The sequence below is a fragment of the Aethalodelphis obliquidens genome, unplaced genomic scaffold (assembly GCF_003676395.1).
Source record: "Aethalodelphis obliquidens isolate GAN/ISIS:26980383/991018 unplaced genomic scaffold, ASM367639v1 scaffold47, whole genome shotgun sequence".
NCBI lineage: Eukaryota > Metazoa > Chordata > Mammalia > Artiodactyla > Delphinidae > Aethalodelphis > Aethalodelphis obliquidens.
Window position 1 is genome coordinate 3,709,060 of NW_020837991.1, and position 21,930 is coordinate 3,730,989.

General features: G+C 48.3%; 1 protein-coding gene across 9 annotated transcripts; it reads left to right on the top strand.

Annotated features, from left to right (window-relative positions):
- The first annotated feature begins 605 nt into the window (after nt 1-605).
- AMMECR1L (AMMECR1 like) lies at nt 606-21,254 on the top strand. Of its 9 annotated transcripts, none has more exons than XM_027082502.1 (9): nt 606-1,001; nt 2,510-2,619; nt 7,687-7,810; nt 10,598-11,042; nt 13,088-13,198; nt 13,502-13,616; nt 14,272-14,362; nt 15,875-15,971; nt 17,661-21,254. In XM_027082502.1, exons 4-9 carry the CDS (start codon nt 10,636-10,638, stop codon nt 17,770-17,772), a joined length of 933 nt encoding a protein of 310 aa, XP_026938303.1. In that variant the 5' UTR covers nt 606-1,001; nt 2,510-2,619; nt 7,687-7,810; nt 10,598-10,635; the 3' UTR covers nt 17,773-21,254. The 9 variants fall into 9 exon arrangements, with proteins under 9 accessions (XP_026938303.1, XP_026938307.1, XP_026938301.1 ...); XM_027082506.1 differs by lacking the exon at nt 7,687-7,810 and adding an exon at nt 16,892-16,945 and having other exon boundaries at nt 17,661-17,771; XM_027082500.1 differs by lacking the exon at nt 7,687-7,810.
- Nucleotides 21,255-21,930: the final 676 nt, after the last annotated feature.

Consider the following 21,930-nt stretch of genomic DNA (forward strand, 5'->3'; position numbering starts at 1 on the left):
CCCCTTCCCGTCCACGAGGAGGCTGGCCTGGAGGCCGAGGCTGGTACACCTCCCCGCAGGCCTGGCCGGAGCCAGTGGGTCAGCTGCATTTAAAGCTGGTCTGAGCTGCGCCTTCCTGGCTGCTTTCGAAGGCTGCGGCCCGGTCGGGGGAAGCGACGTGAGCGTGAGCGCTCGGGAAAAAAAGCCGTGGGCAGGTGAGTGTTGGGTCCTAACGCGGGAGAGGGCGGAGCAGCGAGGCCGGGACACCCCGGCTGACGTCCCCAACCGGCACCTGGGCCGCGTCGCGGACAATGCCGCCCGGCCGGCCACACTACAACTCCCGGCGCGCTCTGCGCTCGCTCGCAGAAGCCAAGGCGGCCCGGCGTGCACTGCGCCGGCCGGCCTGACAGCCGGGCGCTCCGCGCGGCCCGCTCAGTGACCTGGGTCGGGGGAGAAACCAGCTGGCCAGCCTCCTCTCGGTGCCTCACCGCCTCGCCTTCTTTATTCCAACTGCCGGGGACTCGGCCCGAAGACTGGGAAGCAGCCTCCTAAATACAATCCCGTAGAGTCGGCGCCAGCCAATAAAGTGCGCGGAGTCAGGCCACGTGACAATAGCGGGGTGGTCCTCCGATTGCTCCCTAATCTCTATGGTTTTGGCGACTCGCTAGAGGGCGTGTGGACCACTGGAGGACTCCCTACATTCTTCCTCCATTACCTCACTGCCTCCGGTGGCTGCTGGGATACCGGAAGACTCGGGTCCCGGCTCGGCTCAGTCCTCCAGCTGCCCCGGGGAATACCTTTAGCAATTCTTTCCTACCGCTACCGCCGCCCCGCCGCTTCCTCCTCCGCCCGCCCCCCGCCGGCCTTCTTGGCCCCGCCCCGTCCGCGCCGCGCGTCTGGCCCGCCCGCGGCCCGCTTCTCTCGGGAGCCCCCACCCAGGTGCATGGCTCCATGAAGCAGGAGGAGGAGGCAGAGCGCGAGAGGTTCCGTCTGCCCCGGCTGCGTCTGGGCCAGGAGGAAAGGTGGGAAACTCGGTCCGCGCCGCTCCCTCCTCCCCCGTGCCCGCCGGGCCGGCCTCCCTCCAGCTGCCGCCTTGCGCGCCGGGCCTCCTCACCCCGGGGCGACCGGAGGGGCCGGGGAGCGGGTCCCCCCCGGGTTCGGGAAGAGGGTCCCGGGACAGCGTTGGGGGGAGCTCCCGGGCGGCGGTGAAAGGAGGCGGCAGGCGGGGCCTGCGGGCCGCGTGTGCCCGCCGGGAGCAGGGGGGTCAGGAGGCGTGCTGGGGAGGGGCGTGGGCGGACGCCCCTGCCCCCGGGCCGCGAGGCGAGGCCGGGCGAGGCTCCAGCTCCTTTCTGCACTCCCTCCAGGAAGCAGTCTCGGGTCGTGTAAAGTTTGGTGGTCTCCGGCGCCGCCTGGCGGCCCTTGCCCCCAGTCCCACCGCCCCCTCCCCCGCCCGACGTCTGGATTCCACCCCCGCGGCTCGGCCCTCGCTGCCCTACCAGTCGCTGGGTCGTCCCACCACTACTCCCGGCGCCGCACGCTTTCCTTCCACCCCCTTTTCCTTACCATTCACCTTTCTTTCTGCCTGTTTGGTCCCTCCCCACTCTGGCTTCTCCTCTCCCCACTGTATCTCGCCCTTTCCTTGCTGAACTCTCTTTCACACGCACGCTTTCGCCTCTTCTTCTCTTTCTTCCCAACTCCACCCTCATTCTGTCCTTCCTTATCCACCCAGAGTCCCCGTTTCCATCATCCCTCCACCTGACACTCTTGTGGGTTTTATGCCTCCCTCCTTCCCAGGCTGTGAGCTTTGCCCTTCATTCCTCGCCCTCCTCCATCCCCTGTCCTGATCTGAACTCCTCACTTTGCCACACTCCCTCACCCTTATCCCTCTGGGCCTATCCTCTTTCACTGTCCTCTCCTAGGATAGAGTGGGTGGGGCCTGGAGTCTCCTGTTTACATCTTTGGGAATAACTCACATCTCTACTTCTGGGGGGGGTGGGGAGAGTTGGTGAAGAGATTACGAAGAGATTTATGCCAGCCGAAGAGTATGATGGGTGACTCTTACCTACAGTTATCATCTCCACCTGGGATAACAAGATGGCCTGGCCTCAGGACCCTGGCATGCTGTCCAGTAATCTTTCAGCACCATCTTTGCAGAGGATTTGGGAATCTGTTTGTATTCTGAAGCCAGTGGAGAACCTTGAAATGGTGTATCTTGGCCTGAGAACAAGTTTTGGTCTAAATTAGTGGTAGAGGAAGTTTTAATGTGTGTTAATGTTCAGGTTCAATAAAACCTTTGATCCCCCCGTCCTCCCTTCTTGGGGACGGCACCAGGGATGAGATGATTTTGTGCATGGGGTTGCCCTTGCTGCCTTATATTTAGATTTTGAAATGTTTTGAATTAAAGCCTGTTCCTTAGCTTTTTTTTTCTTTCTAGAAATTGCTCTGTTGAGTTGTAGTTTTTCAGAAACCATCTCTTACCCCGGCACTGCCTTGATTTTGTTCATTCACTGCACCTGCATTTCCATCTTAGGTACAGGAAGAAGGAATGGAATCGGAAGGAAGAAAATTCATTTCAGAGACAAAATAGCTCCCCTCCTCTGTTATAGCTGTTCCCCTGGCAATACAAACTTTCTGCTTTCAGTGAGTATTACCTTGGACATACTTAGACTAGAATTTTGTTGCTTTTGCTCTCTTTTTTCGTTTTAGGCCTGTGCTAGGACTTTAGGATGTAGGTTTACTTTGTTCGCTTCTGTTATTCTGCTTCCGTGAGGGTGTCCTAAAGCTGATGAATCCTTCCACTTGCTCTCTTTATATGTAAAGACAAGTTTATTTTCCATAATCCCATTAGAGTGACCTAGATGGTGGTGTAGTATTACACTTACCCTTCGCGTCTCCCACCGCTTCCCAAATTATGCATTTTTTAAAGACAAAGATCATAACTTGTAGGTTAATGCAGTTCCTGTCAAGGTCAATTATTGGGTGTCTTCCACATGGGTATAATCTTCAGAGATTTATGGAACATTTTGCCCTGAATCTGCTAGGGTGATACTGTTTTCTTAAAAATAATTAAAAGTCTACACGTAAACCAAGTTCTGGAAAAATTTTTATTACTGCTGCGTTCCCCTCAAATGTGTTAATAACGGTATGCAAACACTTGTAAGAGAGTTTTCCAGATCGCTTCGCATCTTACTGGAGGCTCACAGCCACTCTGTGAGGAAGGCAGAGGACAAATATTTTCATTTTACGAATGAAAGAACCAAGGCCCAGAAGGATCTGGCACCCTGCCATAGCTCACAGAGTAAAGGGAGGGGATCTAAAAGGAAAACAGAGCATCTGACTCCTTGTGGTCATGTTTTTCCTTAAGCTAAGTTGACATGAAAGTGTATAGTACTGTGTATTTTTCTAAATCTGTAAATTTTAAAAGCAATTGTATAGGTAGATCTCTTTTTCGCAGGGAAAATTTTCACACAGCAAATGTTTTGGCTGTTTATGTGTGTATGATGGGCTTTCGTGTAGAAATGATTATTTGAAATGATGACCAGAATGTTTGTGGGTCTTTCATCTGTTTCTTGGAATTGTTCCATAATAAGTAGGCCAGAATTATAGCTCAGGTGCCGTTTCACTGCTCAAATAATGATTAAATTGAATTTCAGTTCAACTCTGTGTCACAAAGGAAACAGCAGCCTGTTCCCTTCTGCGTAAAGCTTGGTTTGAATAGACATCCGGAGAGTAAATAATAACAGAAGAAAATACAGAGACCTCTTTTTTCTTTGCTTTTTGCCTACCTTCCAAATCCATTTTCTATGTTAGAAGGTCATGCCCCCGCATAGGCTGTTTGGGGCTTCAAAAGATGACTCTCTCTCTATTTTTTTTCCACCTCCAGGCTCTTCTAGATGTTTTAATCTGGTTATTGTTGGAAATCTAACTGCTTTGACTCAGTAGTTCTGTTAGTACTCAGTATATATCAAGGTATCTGTAATAACAACAACAAATTTAGTTTCTTTTTAGTGTATGGCTGCAAGCTTAAAAGAGGACCCTTGTAGAACAGAACTGTGCACAGCTCTCAGCCCAATATTCCTTATATCTTCTGGTGTCTCACAATGAAAAAAACAGTGGATGACTTATTAGAAGCATGTCTCTCCAAAGAGGAAAAGCATCAAGGTCATTAGAGTAATAACCCCATGTTAATAATATGATCTTTTAATGTATCTACAAAGCAGAAGTAGAGTCACGGTTGTAGAACACAAACTTATGGTTACCAGGGGAGAAGTGGGGGAGGGATAACTTGGGAGATTGGGTTGGACATATACCCACCACTATATGTAAAACAGATAACTAGTAAGAACCTGCTGTCTAGCACAGGGAAGTCTACTCAATACTCTGTAATGACCTATATGGGAAAAGAATCTAAAAAAAAAAAAAAAAAGTGGATATATGTATATGTATAACTGATTCACTTTGCGCTACATCTGAAACTAACATGACATTGTACATCAACTATACTCCAATAAAAATTTTTTAAAAATAATATCTCTACATGGTAGTTCTTAATAGAATTTTATTATGAGGACATTTATCCCTCTAGAAATTGTAAGAACTCAGAGCTATGTTATTTATATAACAAACCCTGCTTTTATCGGTAAAGGTAGTCCTAGTATTAGTAATAGCAGATGCTTTAATGAATAGTAGTTCTGTGCCAGAGAAGTGCTAGATGCTTTTCATGTCTTAGTGAATTGCTCACAGCTAAGCCCTCTGTGGTAGCAGGAGCCCAGGTCCACAGAGATGTGACAGCCTGCCTGAGTTTGTACCTGGTAAGTCAGATTGGGGATTTGAGCCTAGACAGTAACCCCAAAGCCTGGGCTGTGTCCTCCGAAGATGGGAGCTGCTCTGGGAAGGCACCAGCTTGTTGTTTTCAGTGGACTTAGGAGCCTTGGAAGGGACCCCTAGCAAGGGAGGAAGGCCCTCCTGTCCAGCCAGCCACGTCTGTCAGGGTGTCCTCACATCCTCCCCTCAGTACTGGTCTCCACACCTTGTTTATGTTTATAACATCAGCAATTTATGAGACATCATTTGTATTAACTCCTTTTTTTAAAATTTTTATTGGAGTATAGTTGTGTATTAACCCCTGAAATCGTAAATTGCCCTCCAGACAAATAAGGCTCCCTTGGGTAGCTCTTAAAGCGCCCCATCTTTGATAAAGAAAAGAAAATTCTTTTCAAGTGCAGTTTAGAAACTAGGTGTGTCCTTTGGAAGGAAAGCCTTGAGCAACCTACGGTTGAACAGCACCTGCGGCCAAGTCTAGGACTGACCAGTTACTGTGTTTTAGCCAAGAAGCCAGCTACCACCATAAACCAAACCAAGAAGTTACTGTAGGGGATATTTGACGTGTTTTTTAGAATGGATTGTCCACGTTGGCTCTCCACCTTGCTATGAATTAAACCACTCCTTGGTTTGGGCTGAGTAGAGCTGATGTTGTGTTTTGGTTTGGTTTTGGTTTTGTTTTTTTTGGCCACACCCCGAGGCTTGCGGGATCTTAGGTCCCCGGCCAGGGCTCAAACCCAGGCCCCAGCAGTGATAGTGCCGGGTCCTAACCACTGGACCGCCAGGGAATTCCCTGAGTTGACATTGTTGATAATAATAGATACCTGTATTTTGGTCACTTTCAGCTTCTGACACACTCAACAGTCAGCACCTCACAGTGAAACAAGAGTATCTAAAAGTCAGGTTGTGCCATAAATATTCTTTTTATTAGAAAGGCTAACTTAAATGGAATTGCTGGGAGATCTGTAGATAAGGTTGTTGGTGTGTGTACCATGTGCGAGGCACTGTGTTAGGTGTTGCGAAAGAAAAAACACAGATGCGGCTCGGCCTCTGAGACCAAAGGTGTTGATGAGTTCGTTGCTGGCTGGAATTTAAGTGGCTATGTAGGCCACTGGGCCCAGATCAACAACACACTGCTCAGCTTTCCCACAGAGGGGGCCGGAGAGGTGCCTTTGTTGTGCACCCTCGTGAAGGACAGGACCCCTTGAATACTGCATGTCAGGTAAAGGGTGTGGTGACTTTTTCAACCCTGAGAGCAACTTTACTTCATTTGACACTTGCTAGGTTAGGTGGTCTTAAGAGGTAACACAGGGATTCCTGTTACTTCCTCCAGCTTTTTGTGGGAGTGTGGGTATTGTCTCCATCTGGTGGAAATCCAGTTTTAACTAGTTCTTTTTCATTGTTCGCTCTAAAGTGGACAGACAGTAGGAAAATGACATCACTGCCATTGGCCCTCAAAGTGGCCCTTGAGTTTAGCTTTGAAAGAGTAACCAGCTGAAGGCTCCGAAGGTCTTAGTGATACGGGTTTACAGAGCAAGGGTCTTTGCCTGATTCCAGTTGCTTCAGATGAACCAGCTGGACAGGAGGAACGTTTGTTTGCTCCTACTATGATCAGGGTACCATTGCTGGTAGTTTTTATGAGGTTTGGGGGAAGAGTGAGAACAAATGCACACAGTCCTAAAAGAGGTAGACTGTGCCGTTGGGGTATTTGTTTTTAGCTGGTCAGACAGCAGGTTAGTCTGTTGTACTGCAATGCTATTATTCTGAGGGATCTCACACTGTGCCCCCAGAAGCCGAGCGGTTGGAGAAATGAATGTGTCTTTGGTCATTGTAGGACAGTCCCGGGAGCCGAGTCTGGGACACTTAGCTGTGGTGAGATGCCCGCTTTGTTGGAGTGGGGTTAGAAGAGTCTCACTTTAAAGAGAAACCTGATGAAATTGATAGGTTGAGGTTGATATGGTAAGTAAAAGTACTCACTGCCAGCACCTTCAGTCTTTCCTGTCGTTCACTTAACATCTGCTTGACGCTGACAGATAGGTAAAATACTGGTCCCTTTAAAAACAAACCTTAAAAATTCAGTAGGAGGTGGGGAGATGGAGTAAGTAGGCTGCATATGTTTGAAATTTTCTATAGATTTAAATTTATGGAAATTTTTATTTTTTTATTTTTTTATTTTGCGGTACGCAGGCCTCTCACTGCTGTGGCCTCTCCCACCGCGGAGCACAGGCTCTGGACGCGCAGGCTCAGCGGCCACGGCTCACGGGCCCAGCCGCTCCGCGGCACGTGGGATCCTCCCGGAGCGGGGCACAAACCCGCATCCCCTGCATCAGCAGGTGGACTCTCAACCACTGCGCCACCAGGGAAGCCCTATGGAACAAATTTTTAAAGAAATGCCTTCTAATATATTTTTGAGGCAGAAGGTCTCTAACTCTGCCTTTGGTCACTAACTGAGAATATCTGTTGAATTGTTTGCTTAGTGGCCTCCAGAGAAAGCTCGGGCCTAAGGAACCACAAGATTTGGGTGGGTTCTACAGATTACAAATCATAGTTGGGGAGGGGGAATTGTTAAACGTACTCTCTTGGTGTCAGTTGTGATCATGCCCCACTGCAGATCGGTGATTGTACGTGATGTGTAGGCAGAACCTTCCTAGGCTTGAGCTCACCTGCCTTGGCATGGTTTGAAAATCCCTTCTATTGCTCTGTTGTAGGATGTTTCACAGTCAGGTAGCTGATAGCACCTGCAGAGAAACACCTGAGTTGCCACTATCTCATGACATTTCGCCCTTCGTTCAGGTGTGCTTTGGTGTAAGGCGAATGAGGAAAGATTTCTTTTTTTAACCTATTTTATCCCTCCTCTTTGCCTCTTTGAATTTTGGGGCTCTCTAGAGGCAGAGCCTCAGGGCCCTGTTGGTGCTGTTAAAACTCTAGCTCTCGAGAGATGGTCCCTCTGCTTCATTCAACACGTGTCCTAAACCCCCTGCACACAGTTATGCACAAGGTGGAAAGTCAGGTAAGAGCTCAGAGGGCAGTGCCATCCCTTGTGGAGTCAAGGGACAATGGCAGGGGTACTGATGATTGTCAGCGGGATGGCGGAGATACTGGCTTTGGGCTTAGGTTCTTTTTTCCCCCTGCTCCATTTTTGTTGGCAAGATTTTGCAAACTATTCTTTTAGTTTTTAGTGTACCCTTGATTTTTTTTCTTTTTTTTTAGTCATGCCCTTAGGAAGGGGACTGAATCCCATGGATATTATTGGCAGGCCTCATTCTTCTTTGTGGTTTGGTGGGAAGACCCAGGCTTTGGAGTCTTACAGATGGACTGTGGTCCAAATCCTGACTCTGCCACTTAGCGGCAGTCTGGCTTTGGGCAGATTATCTTGCTCATTAAACCTAAGTATCCTCCTTTGTAAAATGATGGTAACGTTGTCCTCCTTGCTGAGTGGTTTTGAGGATTCAGTGAAATCCTGTTTAAAGAGCACCTGGTCGATGCTCTAAGCCCTGAGTGCCCAGCGAAGTCCTGGCCTTCCGGAAGTTTCCATCCTGGTGGGAGCAGATGATAAGCCCAGATGATAAGAGCAGCTGACTCTATGCCAGACGCTGTATGGAAGCAGCTGACACATATTAAACTCAGTTCTCCTAACAGCCCCATGAGGCACGTGCTCCTGTTATTCCCAGTTTGAGGGAACTGAGGCGTAGGTTAATCCTGGAGGAATCAGGATTTGAACGCAGGCCATTTGACTCTGGAGGCAGCATTTTTTTTTTTTTTTCGTACGCGGGCCTCTCACTGTTGTGGCCTCTCCCGCTGCAGAGCACAGGCTCGGGAAGCGCAGGCTCAGCGGCTCAGCGGCCATGGCTCCTAGCAGCATGTGGGATCCTCCCAGACCGGGGCACGAACCCATGTCCCCTGCATCGGCAGGCGGACTCTCAACCACTGCGTGGAGGCAGCATTTTTAACCGAGATCTTCTGCTCCCTCTCTTAACAGTCCGAACAAGGCAGTGATATCCGTGCTCAGGAACAATCTAGTCATTGGAGGTTTTACTGCATCACGTGCGTGAGGCTTTCTCAAAAAGAAGCCCCTGTTTCAGGCCAGACATTGAAGCATGCAAGCTGCTATTCCTCTGCTAGAGACAACTTTCATCTTCCGAAGAACTGTCTTAGATACAAAAATGTGTGTTTGTTAGGGGTCAGTATATATCAAGAACATAAGCAATATTTGTGAAATTTTTGTATCTCATTCAACCTAAAGTGGCAGGTTGTTTTTGTAGAAATTACGGCATTGCAAACGGGTACATGCATATCTAATTTGATGTAAAAGGTTGTAGAATTTACAATCAAAATACTATACAGTAGAGCAGTGCCTAAAAGGCAGTTGTGTGCTACGTGTTCAAACCACAGGGAAAATTTTAGGTAGGGATTATATATATTTTTTTGAGTGGGAGGGCTACAACTAACAGGTAATGACTTGAGGAAAAACAAAGTGTACTTTTCTCAAGTCAGCAGAATTTTACAAACTTTGGTATTATCAACATTGAAATAACTAGGATCGCTTTTCCTGAGCCTGCTGATTACAGACACAGACAACAGAAAGGATCTTGATCATGTTATAACTATATATCTTCACCTTAGGCTCTTTAAGAAAAAGAATTCAGTGGAAAAAGATTCCTTCCTCCCCTTAATCAGTTGGGGCTCTCCGGTTTCCTGGGCCATCTGATGCCGCATTTGGTTAAGCTGATGGCTTTGCATCTGTCTGCCTTGCTATGACAGGGCAGAAATGGCTGCCTCACAAAAGGGCTGTGAAGCTTGGGTCATTTGTGTGAATAAAGGTTTCTGCTAGGTTGTAGCTTTTTTTTGAATGGGGTCTTGAAAGGACAGAAGTGTAGAACTTGGAGTGAGTTCAGAGGAGAACCAAAGAAAATGAGTAAGGCTGTGCAGGACAGCTGTGAGGATGGAAAGGTGGGAGGGGAGCCCGGTGTTAGAAAGCGTGCTCTCGTCAGAACAGCTGCTGCCTTTCATCTTCATAGAGGTCCGGGGCTAAAATTACACAGAAATTGAGGTTAGTGATGAGGAAAATGAGGAAAGGATGTGGTTAACAAGGAAAAGCAGGGCTTCCCTGGTGGCGCAGTGGTTGAGCGTCCGCCTGCCGATGCAGGGGACGCGGGTTCGTGCTCTGGTCCGGGAGGATCCCACATGCCGCGGAGCGGCTGGGCCCGTGAGCCATGGCCGCTGAGCCTGCGCGTCTGGAGCCTGTGCTCCGCAATGGGAGAGGCCACAACAGTGAGAGGCCCGCGTACCGCAAAAAAAAAAAAAACAAAAAAAAAAACCAAGAAAAAGCATGAAAGTTTCTCTGGGGTTCTTTAAAAATAGGGTGGTTCAGTTTGGAGCCTCTAAAACGGTAGAGAAAGTGTCCTGATAAGGCACCTGACAGGTCAAGTGCAGTCTTCCAGTCGGTCTTGAAGCGTCCCCATTCAGCTGCACGCTGGCTGCCACCCCACCCTTCTTTCTGCCCAGGGAGTCCTGGGCAAGAGGGAGCTGCTTGTGGCCTGCCTCCGTCCGTGGCGATGATAACCTTTATGGAAAATGGAAAACAGCTCCCCCTGAGGAAGAGGTTAGGCGCCTTCGGTCTGGAACTCAGGGTCTCTTCTAGCCCACTGGTCTGCCACCCTTTGCAACCAATGTGACCTGGGCAAGAAAGTATTTGATGGCTCCTACCCTCTCCATGGAGACCCTTTCTCTTTGAGTTTTGTGTTCTCCTTGTGGCTAACCATTTGAGTTAATGCTTGCGTGTTCTCTTCTGGGTTAGGGTTCCGCAGCATTCCAGACCTCAAGCACTGGTTCAGGATGGGAAAAAGACGCTGCGTCCCCCCACTGGAGCCCAAGCTGGCAGCAGGCTGTTGTGGGGTTAAGAAGCCTAAGCTGTCTGCAGGTGGGACGCACGGTCACGGGAGCCAGTCCACAGCCGTCCCCGGCTCCAGCGCGGGGCCTCTTCAGAACCACCAGCATGTGGACGGCGGCGGTGGTCGCGAGAACGTGTCGGACTTAACTCTGGGACCTGGAAACCCTCCCATTACACGGATGAACCCCGCATCGGGAGCGCTGAGCCCTCTCCCCAGGCCCAATGGAACTGCCAGCACCACCAAGAATCTGGTGGTGACCGCAGAGATGTGCTGCTACTGCTTCGACGTCCTCTACTGTCACCTCTACGGCTTCCCACAGCCACGCCTTCCTAGATTCACCAATGACCCCTAGTGAGTAAAGCGGTTGCGTGTCGGGGATGGTGAGAAAGGCATGACGCCTCTGTCGAGGGCATTCTCTTGAGGGAGTCTGCTACTTACAAAAAGCTTAACATGATTTGGGCAAAGGTTGTTGGGAATAGGATGATGAGAAACGTGCAGCCAATGTCTAGAACACTCACTGGGCTCAGTAATGGAAGGGCACTAGGCTGTGTTTGCAGGAGTGGTTGGCTTGTCAGAGTAATGTTCCGGGAATCAGGAGGGTTTCGTTCTTGGTCTTCTGTTGGTTCAAATGGCAGTGGGTAGGTCATTTAACCTCTCACGTGGAGAAGTCACACCATCACACCATTGTGGACCCGAGCACCGTTGAAGCCCAAGTGACCTGCCAGTGTCTGGGTGCCAGGTGGGAGACTCGGAGCTCATTTAGTGGGAGCTGAGATGCTCTTAACAAGGGTCCCCTCACTTGGTTCATTGTCAGTCCCATGGGGCTGCCGGCACCCCACCAGGAATGTCAGAATTTGCTGTACTGTGTTTAGTTCAAGACTCTTATTTGTCCCAAGTCCCCTCGAGGTGTCAATGACTTTAATAAGGAATGTGTGTAAAGGGTAAAGTCAAGTGAAGATGCTCATGCCAATGCTTTCTTTCTCAATTGGAAGCAGCTTTGAGGTGGCTTTAAAGAGCACTGCTGCTTTTTTATTTTTATTTTTTTAGGAGATGCTTTTAGAGCATTCACTGACTGATCATCATTCCTCGACTGTTAATGCCATACTGAGGCGGTGCATAGCCCCACTGGGCAGGGAATGGAGGAGTATGAAGAAACAGTCCTTGCTCTCGGAAGACTTGAGTTGGCAGATCACACACAGAAGCTAAATAGTGTTCACACACCGTCTGGGCAGAGGTGGAGAGGAAGTTACTCCTGTGATTGTGTCAGAGGAGAAGAAATGCAGAGAAAAATGTGCTCACTCTTTAGGGAAGTATTGCCGTGCGATACCGTGAACAGAAAAATCCGGACTGAGTCGGTGGAGAGGCTAAGCCTTGATCTGAGTGGGGTCAGGTGTGTCCCTTGCAGGAGAGGGACGTGGGTTTGGAAGAGTAGGTGGTGGCCGCAGCAGTGTAGGATGTGGAGACAGTGGAATTCTTGAAGGGTTTTTGAGCAGGTTTTGGAACATTAACTTTGGCTGGTGGTGTTCAGGTGTTTTCCTGGAAGGAAAAGATGGGTAGGTGGGAGATCCTGCTTTGTAATAATGATCAAAGTTAGATAACTTAAGAAATTTAAGTTGCTTTTGAGAAGTGTTAACTCAAGAATCAAAGAGGTAAGGGCATAGGAATATGGAGGAATTTCAGGAAGAGGTGACAGCCCTGTAACCTCTGCCTAAAACATGTCAGCGTCAATCGGATGTAGCCTAATGCAGCATGACTTGGGCCTAGAAAGTGGTTAACTTCTGCTAAGAATAAGCTTTTTATTTTATCTTAGTGGCGCCACTTGGCTTGCGGGATCCTCGTTTCCCCACCAGGGATCGGACCCGAGCCCTCGGCAGTGAAAGCGCAGAGTCCTAACCCCTGGACTGCCGCGGAATTCCCCAAGAACAAGCTTTCTTGAGGAGACTTTTTCTTTTTTTCTGGAATTTATGAGCAGGAGAGGCAGAAATAATGATGGGCACGATATGGGGTTGAGTGGAGAAGGTGTGCAGGCCCCGTGTGTCTTCATGAAGGTGGAACTGGGAGCATAGACACCTGAAAAGAGAGTAAACAAGAGGAGAAAGACATGGAGAACTAGAAGAAGAAAGAAAGAGTTGAGTCCTGGGCAGAGGAAGAAGAAAACGGCACGTCCACGTGGTGGTAGAGTGGAGTGAGGCTGTGAGCAGAGGCCTTTCTTCTCGTGCCTCGCGTCGATTTCCTCTCCATTTACACCCTGGGGCTGCGCGGCTCGGAGAGGGCAGAGAGGGCAGAGCCTTTCAGACAGCCCGCGTCAGGAAACCATCCTTGAGGGGAAGAACAGATGAACGGGGATGGAGCCGAGGCTTTCTTCTTCCCTGATTGATGTGTGCTTGCTCTTTCAGTCCGCTCTTTGTGACGTGGAAGACGGGGCGGGACAAGCGGCTTCGTGGCTGCATTGGGACCTTCTCAGCCATGAATCTTCATTCAGGACTCAGGGAATACACGCTAACCAGGTAATGGCAACCGCACGTAAGACTGGTAGATGATTGGCAAGAATGGAAAAAAAACTGCCTGTCTCTTCTGAGTGGTGAAGTCCAAGTGTTCTCTTTTGGCTAATCAGGAAATGTAGGGGACTTAATCCGGTGAGTCACTTCCAGTCCAAGTGCAGGCAGTTAGTGGCGTCAGGTTGTTGGCAGCATGCTCGGGCTGATGGATAGTGGATGTTTTCTGCAGAGCTCGAGAGCCATAAGCGTTCGGCACATGATGTTGGCTCCCAACCCTGGAGCAGCCTCACTTGTGTTTTCTGTCCCCTCCAGTGCACTTAAGGACAGCCGATTCCCCCCCCTGACCCGAGAGGAGCTGCCTAAGCTTTTCTGCTCTGTCTCCCTCCTTACTAACTTTGAGGATGCCGGTGATTACCTGGACTGGGAGGTGAGAGCAGCCGCATTTGGAACTCTGCGTCTCTCGTTGCATTTGGGTTCGGGTTAGTACATGGTAACGTGTCTCCTTCATTGAGCGAGGGTCTGAGGATGTGAAAGCTGAGCTTGGGAGGAATTGCAGGCAACTTGGGTGACAGAAAAGGTGCTGCGGTATCAGAAGTAGGAAGAAATGGGAAGGCTTTCTTCTCCCATTCTTCCCAGTCTACTCTGTTGCACATCCTTTTCCCATGTCTAATAAGAAATAGGAATGGGGATAAAGGAGAACATTCCTGATTCTTTGTGGTAAGCCCTTATCAGGAGCCATGTGTGCAGAGTCAGGGGCCCAGATCAAAACCCTGTGGCATGTTCTCTTAATGGAGTAGATTAAAGGTGGAATATTCAAGATCTTTGGATGAACTGCTGAGAGAATTTATTTCTGTAGCCTCCGTACTCTCAGAGAGGTGGCTGCACGTAGACTCTCACTTCCCCTAAAGCAGCAGTTTCTTTGGCTTCCATGCCTGAGAGAGAGAGTAAGTCATGAAAGGCAAGAGCCTCCCCTTTTCTCAGCCCTGGGTCAAGCTGGTCAGGGGCAGTGTTGATTTATATGAGGATAATTGAAGTTCCACTAGAGTGAGTAAATGCCATTTACCGGTTGTGTGTTTTTGTAGGTTGGGGTCCATGGGATTCGAATTGAATTCGTCAATGAAAAAGGCGTCAAACGTACAGCCACATATTTACCTGAGGTTGCAAAGGAACAAGGTGAGTTGGACACATGGAATTTCTGTGAATGATACAGTTCACAGTGCTGCCAAGTAAAGGGCAGGAGAGTGGAGTGTGTTGCCTTTCAGCCTAACTGTAACTAAGGATGAGTGCCTTTCTTCCTCTCCCCATATCTGTCAAGTTCTTAAAGAACGAGAAACTCCCCCAAAGATGTAGGAGCTGGGAAGAGAAGAGGGGTAAAGACTTCCCACGCCCAGCTGCTCGTTTCACGTACTTTCAGTGAGTAGTGGTATTTCTTGGCCCCCAAAACTGCAGTGGTTAACTGTAGGGAAATTCCAGCAGTCAACTTGGTCATATTCTGGAGTTCATTGTAAAGGGAGGTTGCCCGTATTAGTGGGTTTTGACCTTCTGGTCGTGAGCTACTACACAGTGTGATAATTGGAAGAATGCAGAACATAATCTCTCCTGTGTTTTGAAAGAACTCGGTAGCTACTTAGTTCTTACAGTGGGACATGAAAGGTAGGAAATGGGTCAGGCAGGTTTTCTCTTTCAAAGCATAGTTAGAAGAATACCTTAAAATGCTGCTCGTGCAGTCTGGTGTATGACCCAGTTTTCTTTCTTTCTTGGAACTGGTCTGTGTTTTGAAAATAATATGTATCTGTTAGGTGTGAACCTGGAATAGAGAAAAATATCCGGTTCAGTGTATCAGCGAACTGATGCTGTGGAGAGGGCTTGCCTTGTTGGTTCCCGTCGTCGTTGTGTTTAAACTTTTTCAAAAGCAGTGAGGATACGACATAAAAAGGAGGAAGCCTTTTAACCGCTTCGTTGAGATCCTAAATCTGGCATTTCTGTCCAAGGAGGCACACCAGGAGTTACTTCCTAAGAGTGAGATGTGATGATAATATAGGTAAATAAGCAAACACTTTTGCCATTTGAAAACTGGTTGGGAAAATTTAAAACTCAAGGCACCTACTGCAGTAATTTAGGGGGTTCTCTTTGGTTTTCAGTTCGATACATTTGGTTATATCTGTTGAAAATGTTTCAAGAACAACACAGCAGTAGATGTGTGAACACCTTCCCAGCCTTCCTAAAGGAATAGTTTCCTTCCTGCTGTCAAGTCTCTGTAGTAGAAAACGACTCCTAGAAATCATCGCAACGAAGGAAGGCCACACGAAGGAATACAAGCGCAGAGTATGAATTCTCTCTTCTCCCAGAACAGCCCTGGTTACAGCACTAGGCCTACAGGCTGGTCTACGCTGGGACCATGTTTGCTCCTAGATAGTTATACTGGGATCATATCTGACAGGAAAGACTCAGAAGCAGGGGGCCTGGGGACAGCCGTTAGTGACGTGTGTCGGGCGTCATCTCACATCTCGGATTCTCCCTGGACTGCCAGTGAGGCAGACGGGGCTCCAGGGACGTGGGGCAGTGCCCAGGCTTGCTCCGCCCGCAGCAGACCGGGCTGCTTCTGTTCTGTCACTGTGGTGTCAGAGCACGGCCCCGTTCTTGTGTCGCTGTGCGCTGACCTCAGTGTGCCTGCCTTCTCCTCAGACTGGGATCAGATCCAGACGATAGACTCCTTGCTCAGGAAAGGTGGCTTTAAGGCTCCCATTACCAGTGAATTCAGAAAAACCATCAAACTCACCAGGTAAGCCACTGTCTTATTTTCCTTGTCATTTTAATTCACTTGGGGTTGGATGGAGGATACTTTTGACAGACAGGGGAAGAGAAAAATTTTCTCTGTTAATGTCTCTAAACCGAAGACGTATGGGTGAGGTTGAAGCTCTGAGGAAGCAGTGGCAGCAAAGGCAGAGACTCCCCAGCATCCTGGGCGTGTCCACGGCTAAGCTGCCAGCAGAGTGGGAGCAGAGTAGCCGCTGAGCAGGTCGTGGGTGTCTTTGTCAGACCCACTTGCTGGGAGGCTGAGCGGGAAGGCTGAAGGCAGGAGAAAAGGCTCTCAGTACAGAAGTCCAGGGTCAGTTGAAGTCATCCCATGTAGTCAGGTGGCCTGTTGATGGAATAGTTCCAAGGAAACGCCTCTGCCTGTTTGCGGCTAATACTTCTACGGGGAGGCTGCCTAGTGTAGGAGAATATGCATGGACTGGACTCTGAATCCCAGCTCCACCACTTCCTAGCTGTGTGACCTGGGCCAGTTTTTCCACCTCTCAGAGCAGAAAAAAAAAATTTCCTGTCTGCAAGAGGTGAATGGTAATGCCTTGGGGTCATTTCAGGGTGTGGTAAGGTAATGTATGAAGAAGTTCTAGTCCAGGGCCAGGCAACATTGTAGTAGGTGGTCAGTAGATGTCAGTCCTCTTCCCATCCCTACTGAACTCGGAAACACTGAAAGGTTTAGCTTCTGTGGGGTTTCTGTGGACCTCCGTTGGCCCGTTCATCTGTGAAATGCTGAATAATCAATATCGTAACCTCACAGGTCTATCTGGAAGATAACCCCGTGTTTTTGAAATGCTTTGGATTCCAAAAAAAAAGAAAAATCTTCAAATACAAAGCATTATTATTATCATTATTATTATAATTTATTTGAACAGCCATTTCCCTGTCAAAATTCAGGAATAATCACCTTGCAGTGGAGGAGTGATTACAGTGGGAAAGAGATGGCTCTGGGTAAGGATTGTCACACCCAGCTCCTGTGGTCTGTAGTAGGCTCCATAGGTTTGTAACACCCCATGCTTCGCATCCTGACTCATGGCTCTTTCCAGAGCAAGGCCAAAGTGCTATGAATTCTGTTCTGATGACCCTGTGATATGATATGGCATATTCATCCGGAAAGTGAGACCCATCCTCTATAGCCCCAGGATCTTTTAACCTGCTTCGTCAGAATTTGACCCAGAATTAGGTATCTGTGCCCCTTTTAGTTTATAAATAACTTGTTTGTTGCTTTTCTGCAAGTGGAGGTTGCATTTCTGTCAAATTTATCACATTTTAACCTGAAAGTAGATATGCGTTTTACACTGGGCATTGGTGCAGCCATCTTCCAGTCTGCTACCCATGTAATTTGACCTTGAAATTCTTCACCCAGACCCTAGCAGCAGATTGCTTAAGAGCAGCCTGGTGATAAGCATATGAAGTGTTTAAAGGTGGGATGTGCAGAAAACAGATTCTCAGGGGTGAATTGTGAGTGTGCTTTTCCATCTCGTTCATTTGTAATAACAACACTGTTCTCTTGTGCTGTCGTCTTTCATTCTCTGTAAGTAAGATTGCTCTTGGTCTTCCATTTTATTCTTTCAAAATGTGGAATAAGCTTTTGGTTTTCTCTGCCGCGTGACTACAAAATGAAGTATCTGGGGTTCCTAATACCCTGTCCTGTTTCCTTACACAGGTACCGAAGTGAGAAGGTGACAATCAGTTATGCAGAATATATTGCTTCTCGACAGCACTGTTTCCAGAATGGCGCTCTTCATGCCCCGCCCCTCTACAATCATTACTCCTGACACACGGCTGCATGACCAGTCCCACCCCCCCGTGGCCACCAATGGCTATGACATCATTGGAGCAGATGCCTCCTCTTCCTGGTCCAGTTACTTTTATTACTGCACCATTTTATGATGCTAGCTTCCGTTGCCAAGTCTGCCTCCAGCTGACTGAGGGGGGCGGGGTTACATCGAATGAAACAGAACTTGAGGGGCCCAAGCCTTATCTCAGCCTTTCCTCAGTATGGGGTTCCGTTGGATTGGGGCTCCTCCATGACTAGTGAGAATTCCGTGTGGGTTCAGAAGACCTTGGCTGCAGGTGCCGCTGGTGATTCGCTACCTGTGTGTTGGCCACTCAGTGGAAGCTGGAATTGATGGTCCGTGAAGGCTTAGCCCACACACACCCCTGCAGCCTCCCCAGGTCGAGTAGGTGTATTCCCCTGGCAGTCTGGGCAACGGAGACCAACAAGAAACGTTTTTAGGTTGTTTTAAATTCCTTTTTTTAAACTTCCAGTGTATAGCATACCACGAGTTGATCTCAACCTCCATGCTTCGTAAGTGGACGCCATGTTAGGGTCGAACGTGGGCACCATGAGTCGTTTGCGGCTCCTGGACAGAGACCCACCTCAAGATCGGAAGCCCTTTGGATGGCGTTGCAGATCTCATTGCTCAGTTAGCCTCAAAGGTTTTAATTCTCATCCCACTATCAGTTGGATTTTCTGGCACTCTTCCTGCATTGAGTCTCCTGGTATCGAACAGAGCGCTGTGGTGTAGCCTGCAGAGGAATGGACTGGGATGCCCGCGGGAGGTCCTGACGGCATCGCTGCATGCAGTGTCGAGGGAGAGACCTCTTCCTTACCACCCGGCTACCTCACTCCTCTACTGGTGGCAGTGCCTATAGCTGGATCTAGGTTCTCAGAGGGCAGAGGTGTTCAGACAAGCACTTGGGTCGGGCTCTAGAAGGGCACGTCGGCATAGGAGAGAATCCAGGGTCTCTAAGCTGTTTTTCTGTTCCGGCAAACATCCTGAGAGACCTTTAAGCAGAGGAGTTCCTTTTTCTAGTTTGCCTGTAGAAGTGGGAAAACTGTTGCTGTTACAGTCCTTACAGGACTTTAGAACAAAGCTGTGTCATTAAACAAGGTGAATCTTTATCTTGCCTAACATGCCGGGAATCTTTACCCCACCATGGCAGAGTTCCAAATAGCTCATTTTATTCTAGGTCATTCATCCTTTCGTGTGGCATATTTCCCTTTCTCGTTGTTGCTGATTCCAAATACCTGTCAGCAAGTTTCTCCTCCCTCTTGCCTATTCTTCACTCATATGGTGGCAAAGTTCATAGAAGCTGGGGACTTGGAAGACGCTTTGAAAACATGGTCACAGAGGCACTGCTGAAATGATTCACAGGAAGAGGTGGCCACTTGGAAGAAAGGACCCTACGGGTGATACACTGGTTTTCAACAACGTGTTTAGAGAACTCTCGACGCGGATTGGGTGTCAACCCAGTGAACACAATGTTTTGATTTAATTTATTTTTAATGTTTATGTGGTAGTGGTGTGGCTTTCCGAAAATGGGCAGATGTTCAAGTCAAAGGGTCTTTGGGGTTTGCTTCTGCCAGGAACGGGGGAAGGGGAGCAGAGGCACAATCTGAGGAATGACACACGTGCCATTCTAGGCATAGTTGTCTCGTTCCTTGAAGAGATGGGTAAGGGTGAGCAGGTGAGCTCGGCACAGTCCTCTGCTGTTGGCGAGGGTGTGGAACGGGCAAGGGAAGCGCCGGCTGACGTCTGGATGCGCGGGCTGGGCTCCTGCACGCCGCCGCCTTTCCCTCGCGGTGTTCGTGAAAACAGGCTCCCAAAGAGGAAGGGGTTGTTTCGTGATTTCCTGCTGCTGAGAATAATAAATGTCTTGTTGCAAATAAATGTGACGGCAGTTACTCTTAGGTGCCATGGATCGATGTCAGGGTGGTCAGCAGCTCTGGACTAAACCGCCCACCTCCAACTTGTACAACAGTATTGATACATAGGGCTACACTCATTCCTGTTCAAGTCTTCTATGTTGAAAGTTGTGTTTAATTTCTAAAGTTTAAAAAAAGCAAAAAAAATGGTGCTAAACTTTCACCCCTGAGCACGCTCAGTGAGACTGGTCATGCAAGCATTTTCAGTGCCATGCTCTTTCAAGCCTATTTTTTCTCGTAGAAATGTTGCCCTATTTGTCTTCCCCAACGTATAGTATGTTTTTTTATTTTATTGAGGGTGGGGTAGGATACCTGCCATTTAAGAAAATGAACAGAAGATTTTAAAACCCAGGAAATGGGGGGGAAAAATAGCAGTGCACAAGAATCGGGCTCCTGAAGCCCAGCACCACACTGACGAGGGCTCCGTGGGCTCTCTCCACTTTCTGGAGTGAAGAAGCCTGACTCCCTGCACATTCCCTCACGCCCCCATCCAAGCCCAGCAGTGGAGATACTCGAGGTCCTCTTGCCTTGGCGAGGGGACTCAGGAGTCGACCGAGGAGAACTGTTTGGCCCCGTGAGGAATGGCACTGTCAGTGTCTGTCCCGAATGGAGCCTAGTCAGGAAGTGGTCTGGAAGTATACGGTCAAGGTCACCTCCTGAAGGTGTATGGCAGGTGGCTCTCAGGAAAAATACTAAGTCTGGATCATCCACGTGGCAGCTTTGCGTAGGGAGATGACAGCTCCGAACTGGAACTGACCTGCCTTCCACGTGCTTGACCACAGCAGTGATGAGGGCGGCCAGTCCACGTAGTGGGAGTGGTGGGTTTGAAGAGAAGGGAAGGTTTTTCTGCTCGGTGTTTCCTTTGTCCTTGGGCTGCTCAAGCTGAACAGTAACCACTGTTTTCAAGGAACCAGCTCCACCTTGGCTGGTTTGGTTCGGAGTTCGTTTCATCCCTAGCTGTGAGTGCCTTTTGGTCTGGAAGGTTGGCTTGTCTCATAATACCCACAGCTAGGACATTCTCTGTAATTTCGAATTGTCCTTGTTCTCCATTAACTAAAAGAGAATGTCTGATCACTAGAGTTCGTCGGTGTTGGATTGTTTCCACTGTGAGGTTCTTAAACTTTTTCGCTTCATGATATTAAAAAGCAACTCATGTTAGAGACCCTTTCAACGTGAAAGGTTTGTAGTTGAGACATTACATATATTTTATTGTTTATAATAAATATCATCTGTACAAAAGTCCTGGGTGTTAATTTTAATATTTGCACAAGATCTGTTTTCCATGATATGTTAACACCTACAATTTCACTAACTGTTGATGTTATTTTCTATTGAGATTCTGGAGCCTAGGGAGCTATTTGTTCTTTTTGTTTATTTTCATTCTTATTTCCCTGAAGCAAGAGACTTTGTATGGCCTTCAGTGCAAAGACTTTAGACCAATTCTTTGTATTACACTTGGTTGCCTCTTGGCTATATAACTTCTGAGTGCAAATCATTGAACTCTTTAACAAAGTATTGTAGAGAATAAATCATAATGGGTAAAAATTGTTCTTTGTCTTGCCTCTTTTTTTTTTGAATAGTAGAAATAGTCATTTAAAATTTTTTTTTAATTTTATTTATTTTTGGCTGCATTGGGTCTTCATTGCTGCGCGAGGGCTTTTCTCTAGTTGCAGCACGCAGGCTTCTCATTGCGGTGGCTTCTCCCGTTGTGGAGCACAGGCTCCAGGAGCGTGGGCCTCAGCACTTGTGGACGCGGGCTCCAGAGCGCAGGCTCAGTAGTTGTGGCACCCAGGCTTAGTTGCTCCGCGGCACGTGGGATCCCCCCGGACCAGGGCTGGAACCCGTGTCCCCTGCACTGGCAGGCAGAGTCCCAACCACTGTGCCACCAGGGAAGCCCCTAGTCATTTTATTTTTAAAGACAGCCAACCAGATCATATTTATTCAGCCTGCATGTTTTTGTGTGGTGTTCATGATACCCAATAACCTTGCACTTTTATTTATTTTTTTTATGTAATGCCATTACATAAAAATGCCATTGGGTTTTTTGAGCCAACTTTTCTGAACTAAGGTTTGTGAACCCTTTAAAATTTGGATTTTTCTAGAAAGAAGGTTCATAGTTCTCATTAGGTTCTCCAGTGAAACTGACCTTGCCCAGAAAGCTACAACCTGAACTCGGGGGTGGGGGGGATGCTCAAATTTAAGATGTCATTTGGTGAGGTTAACC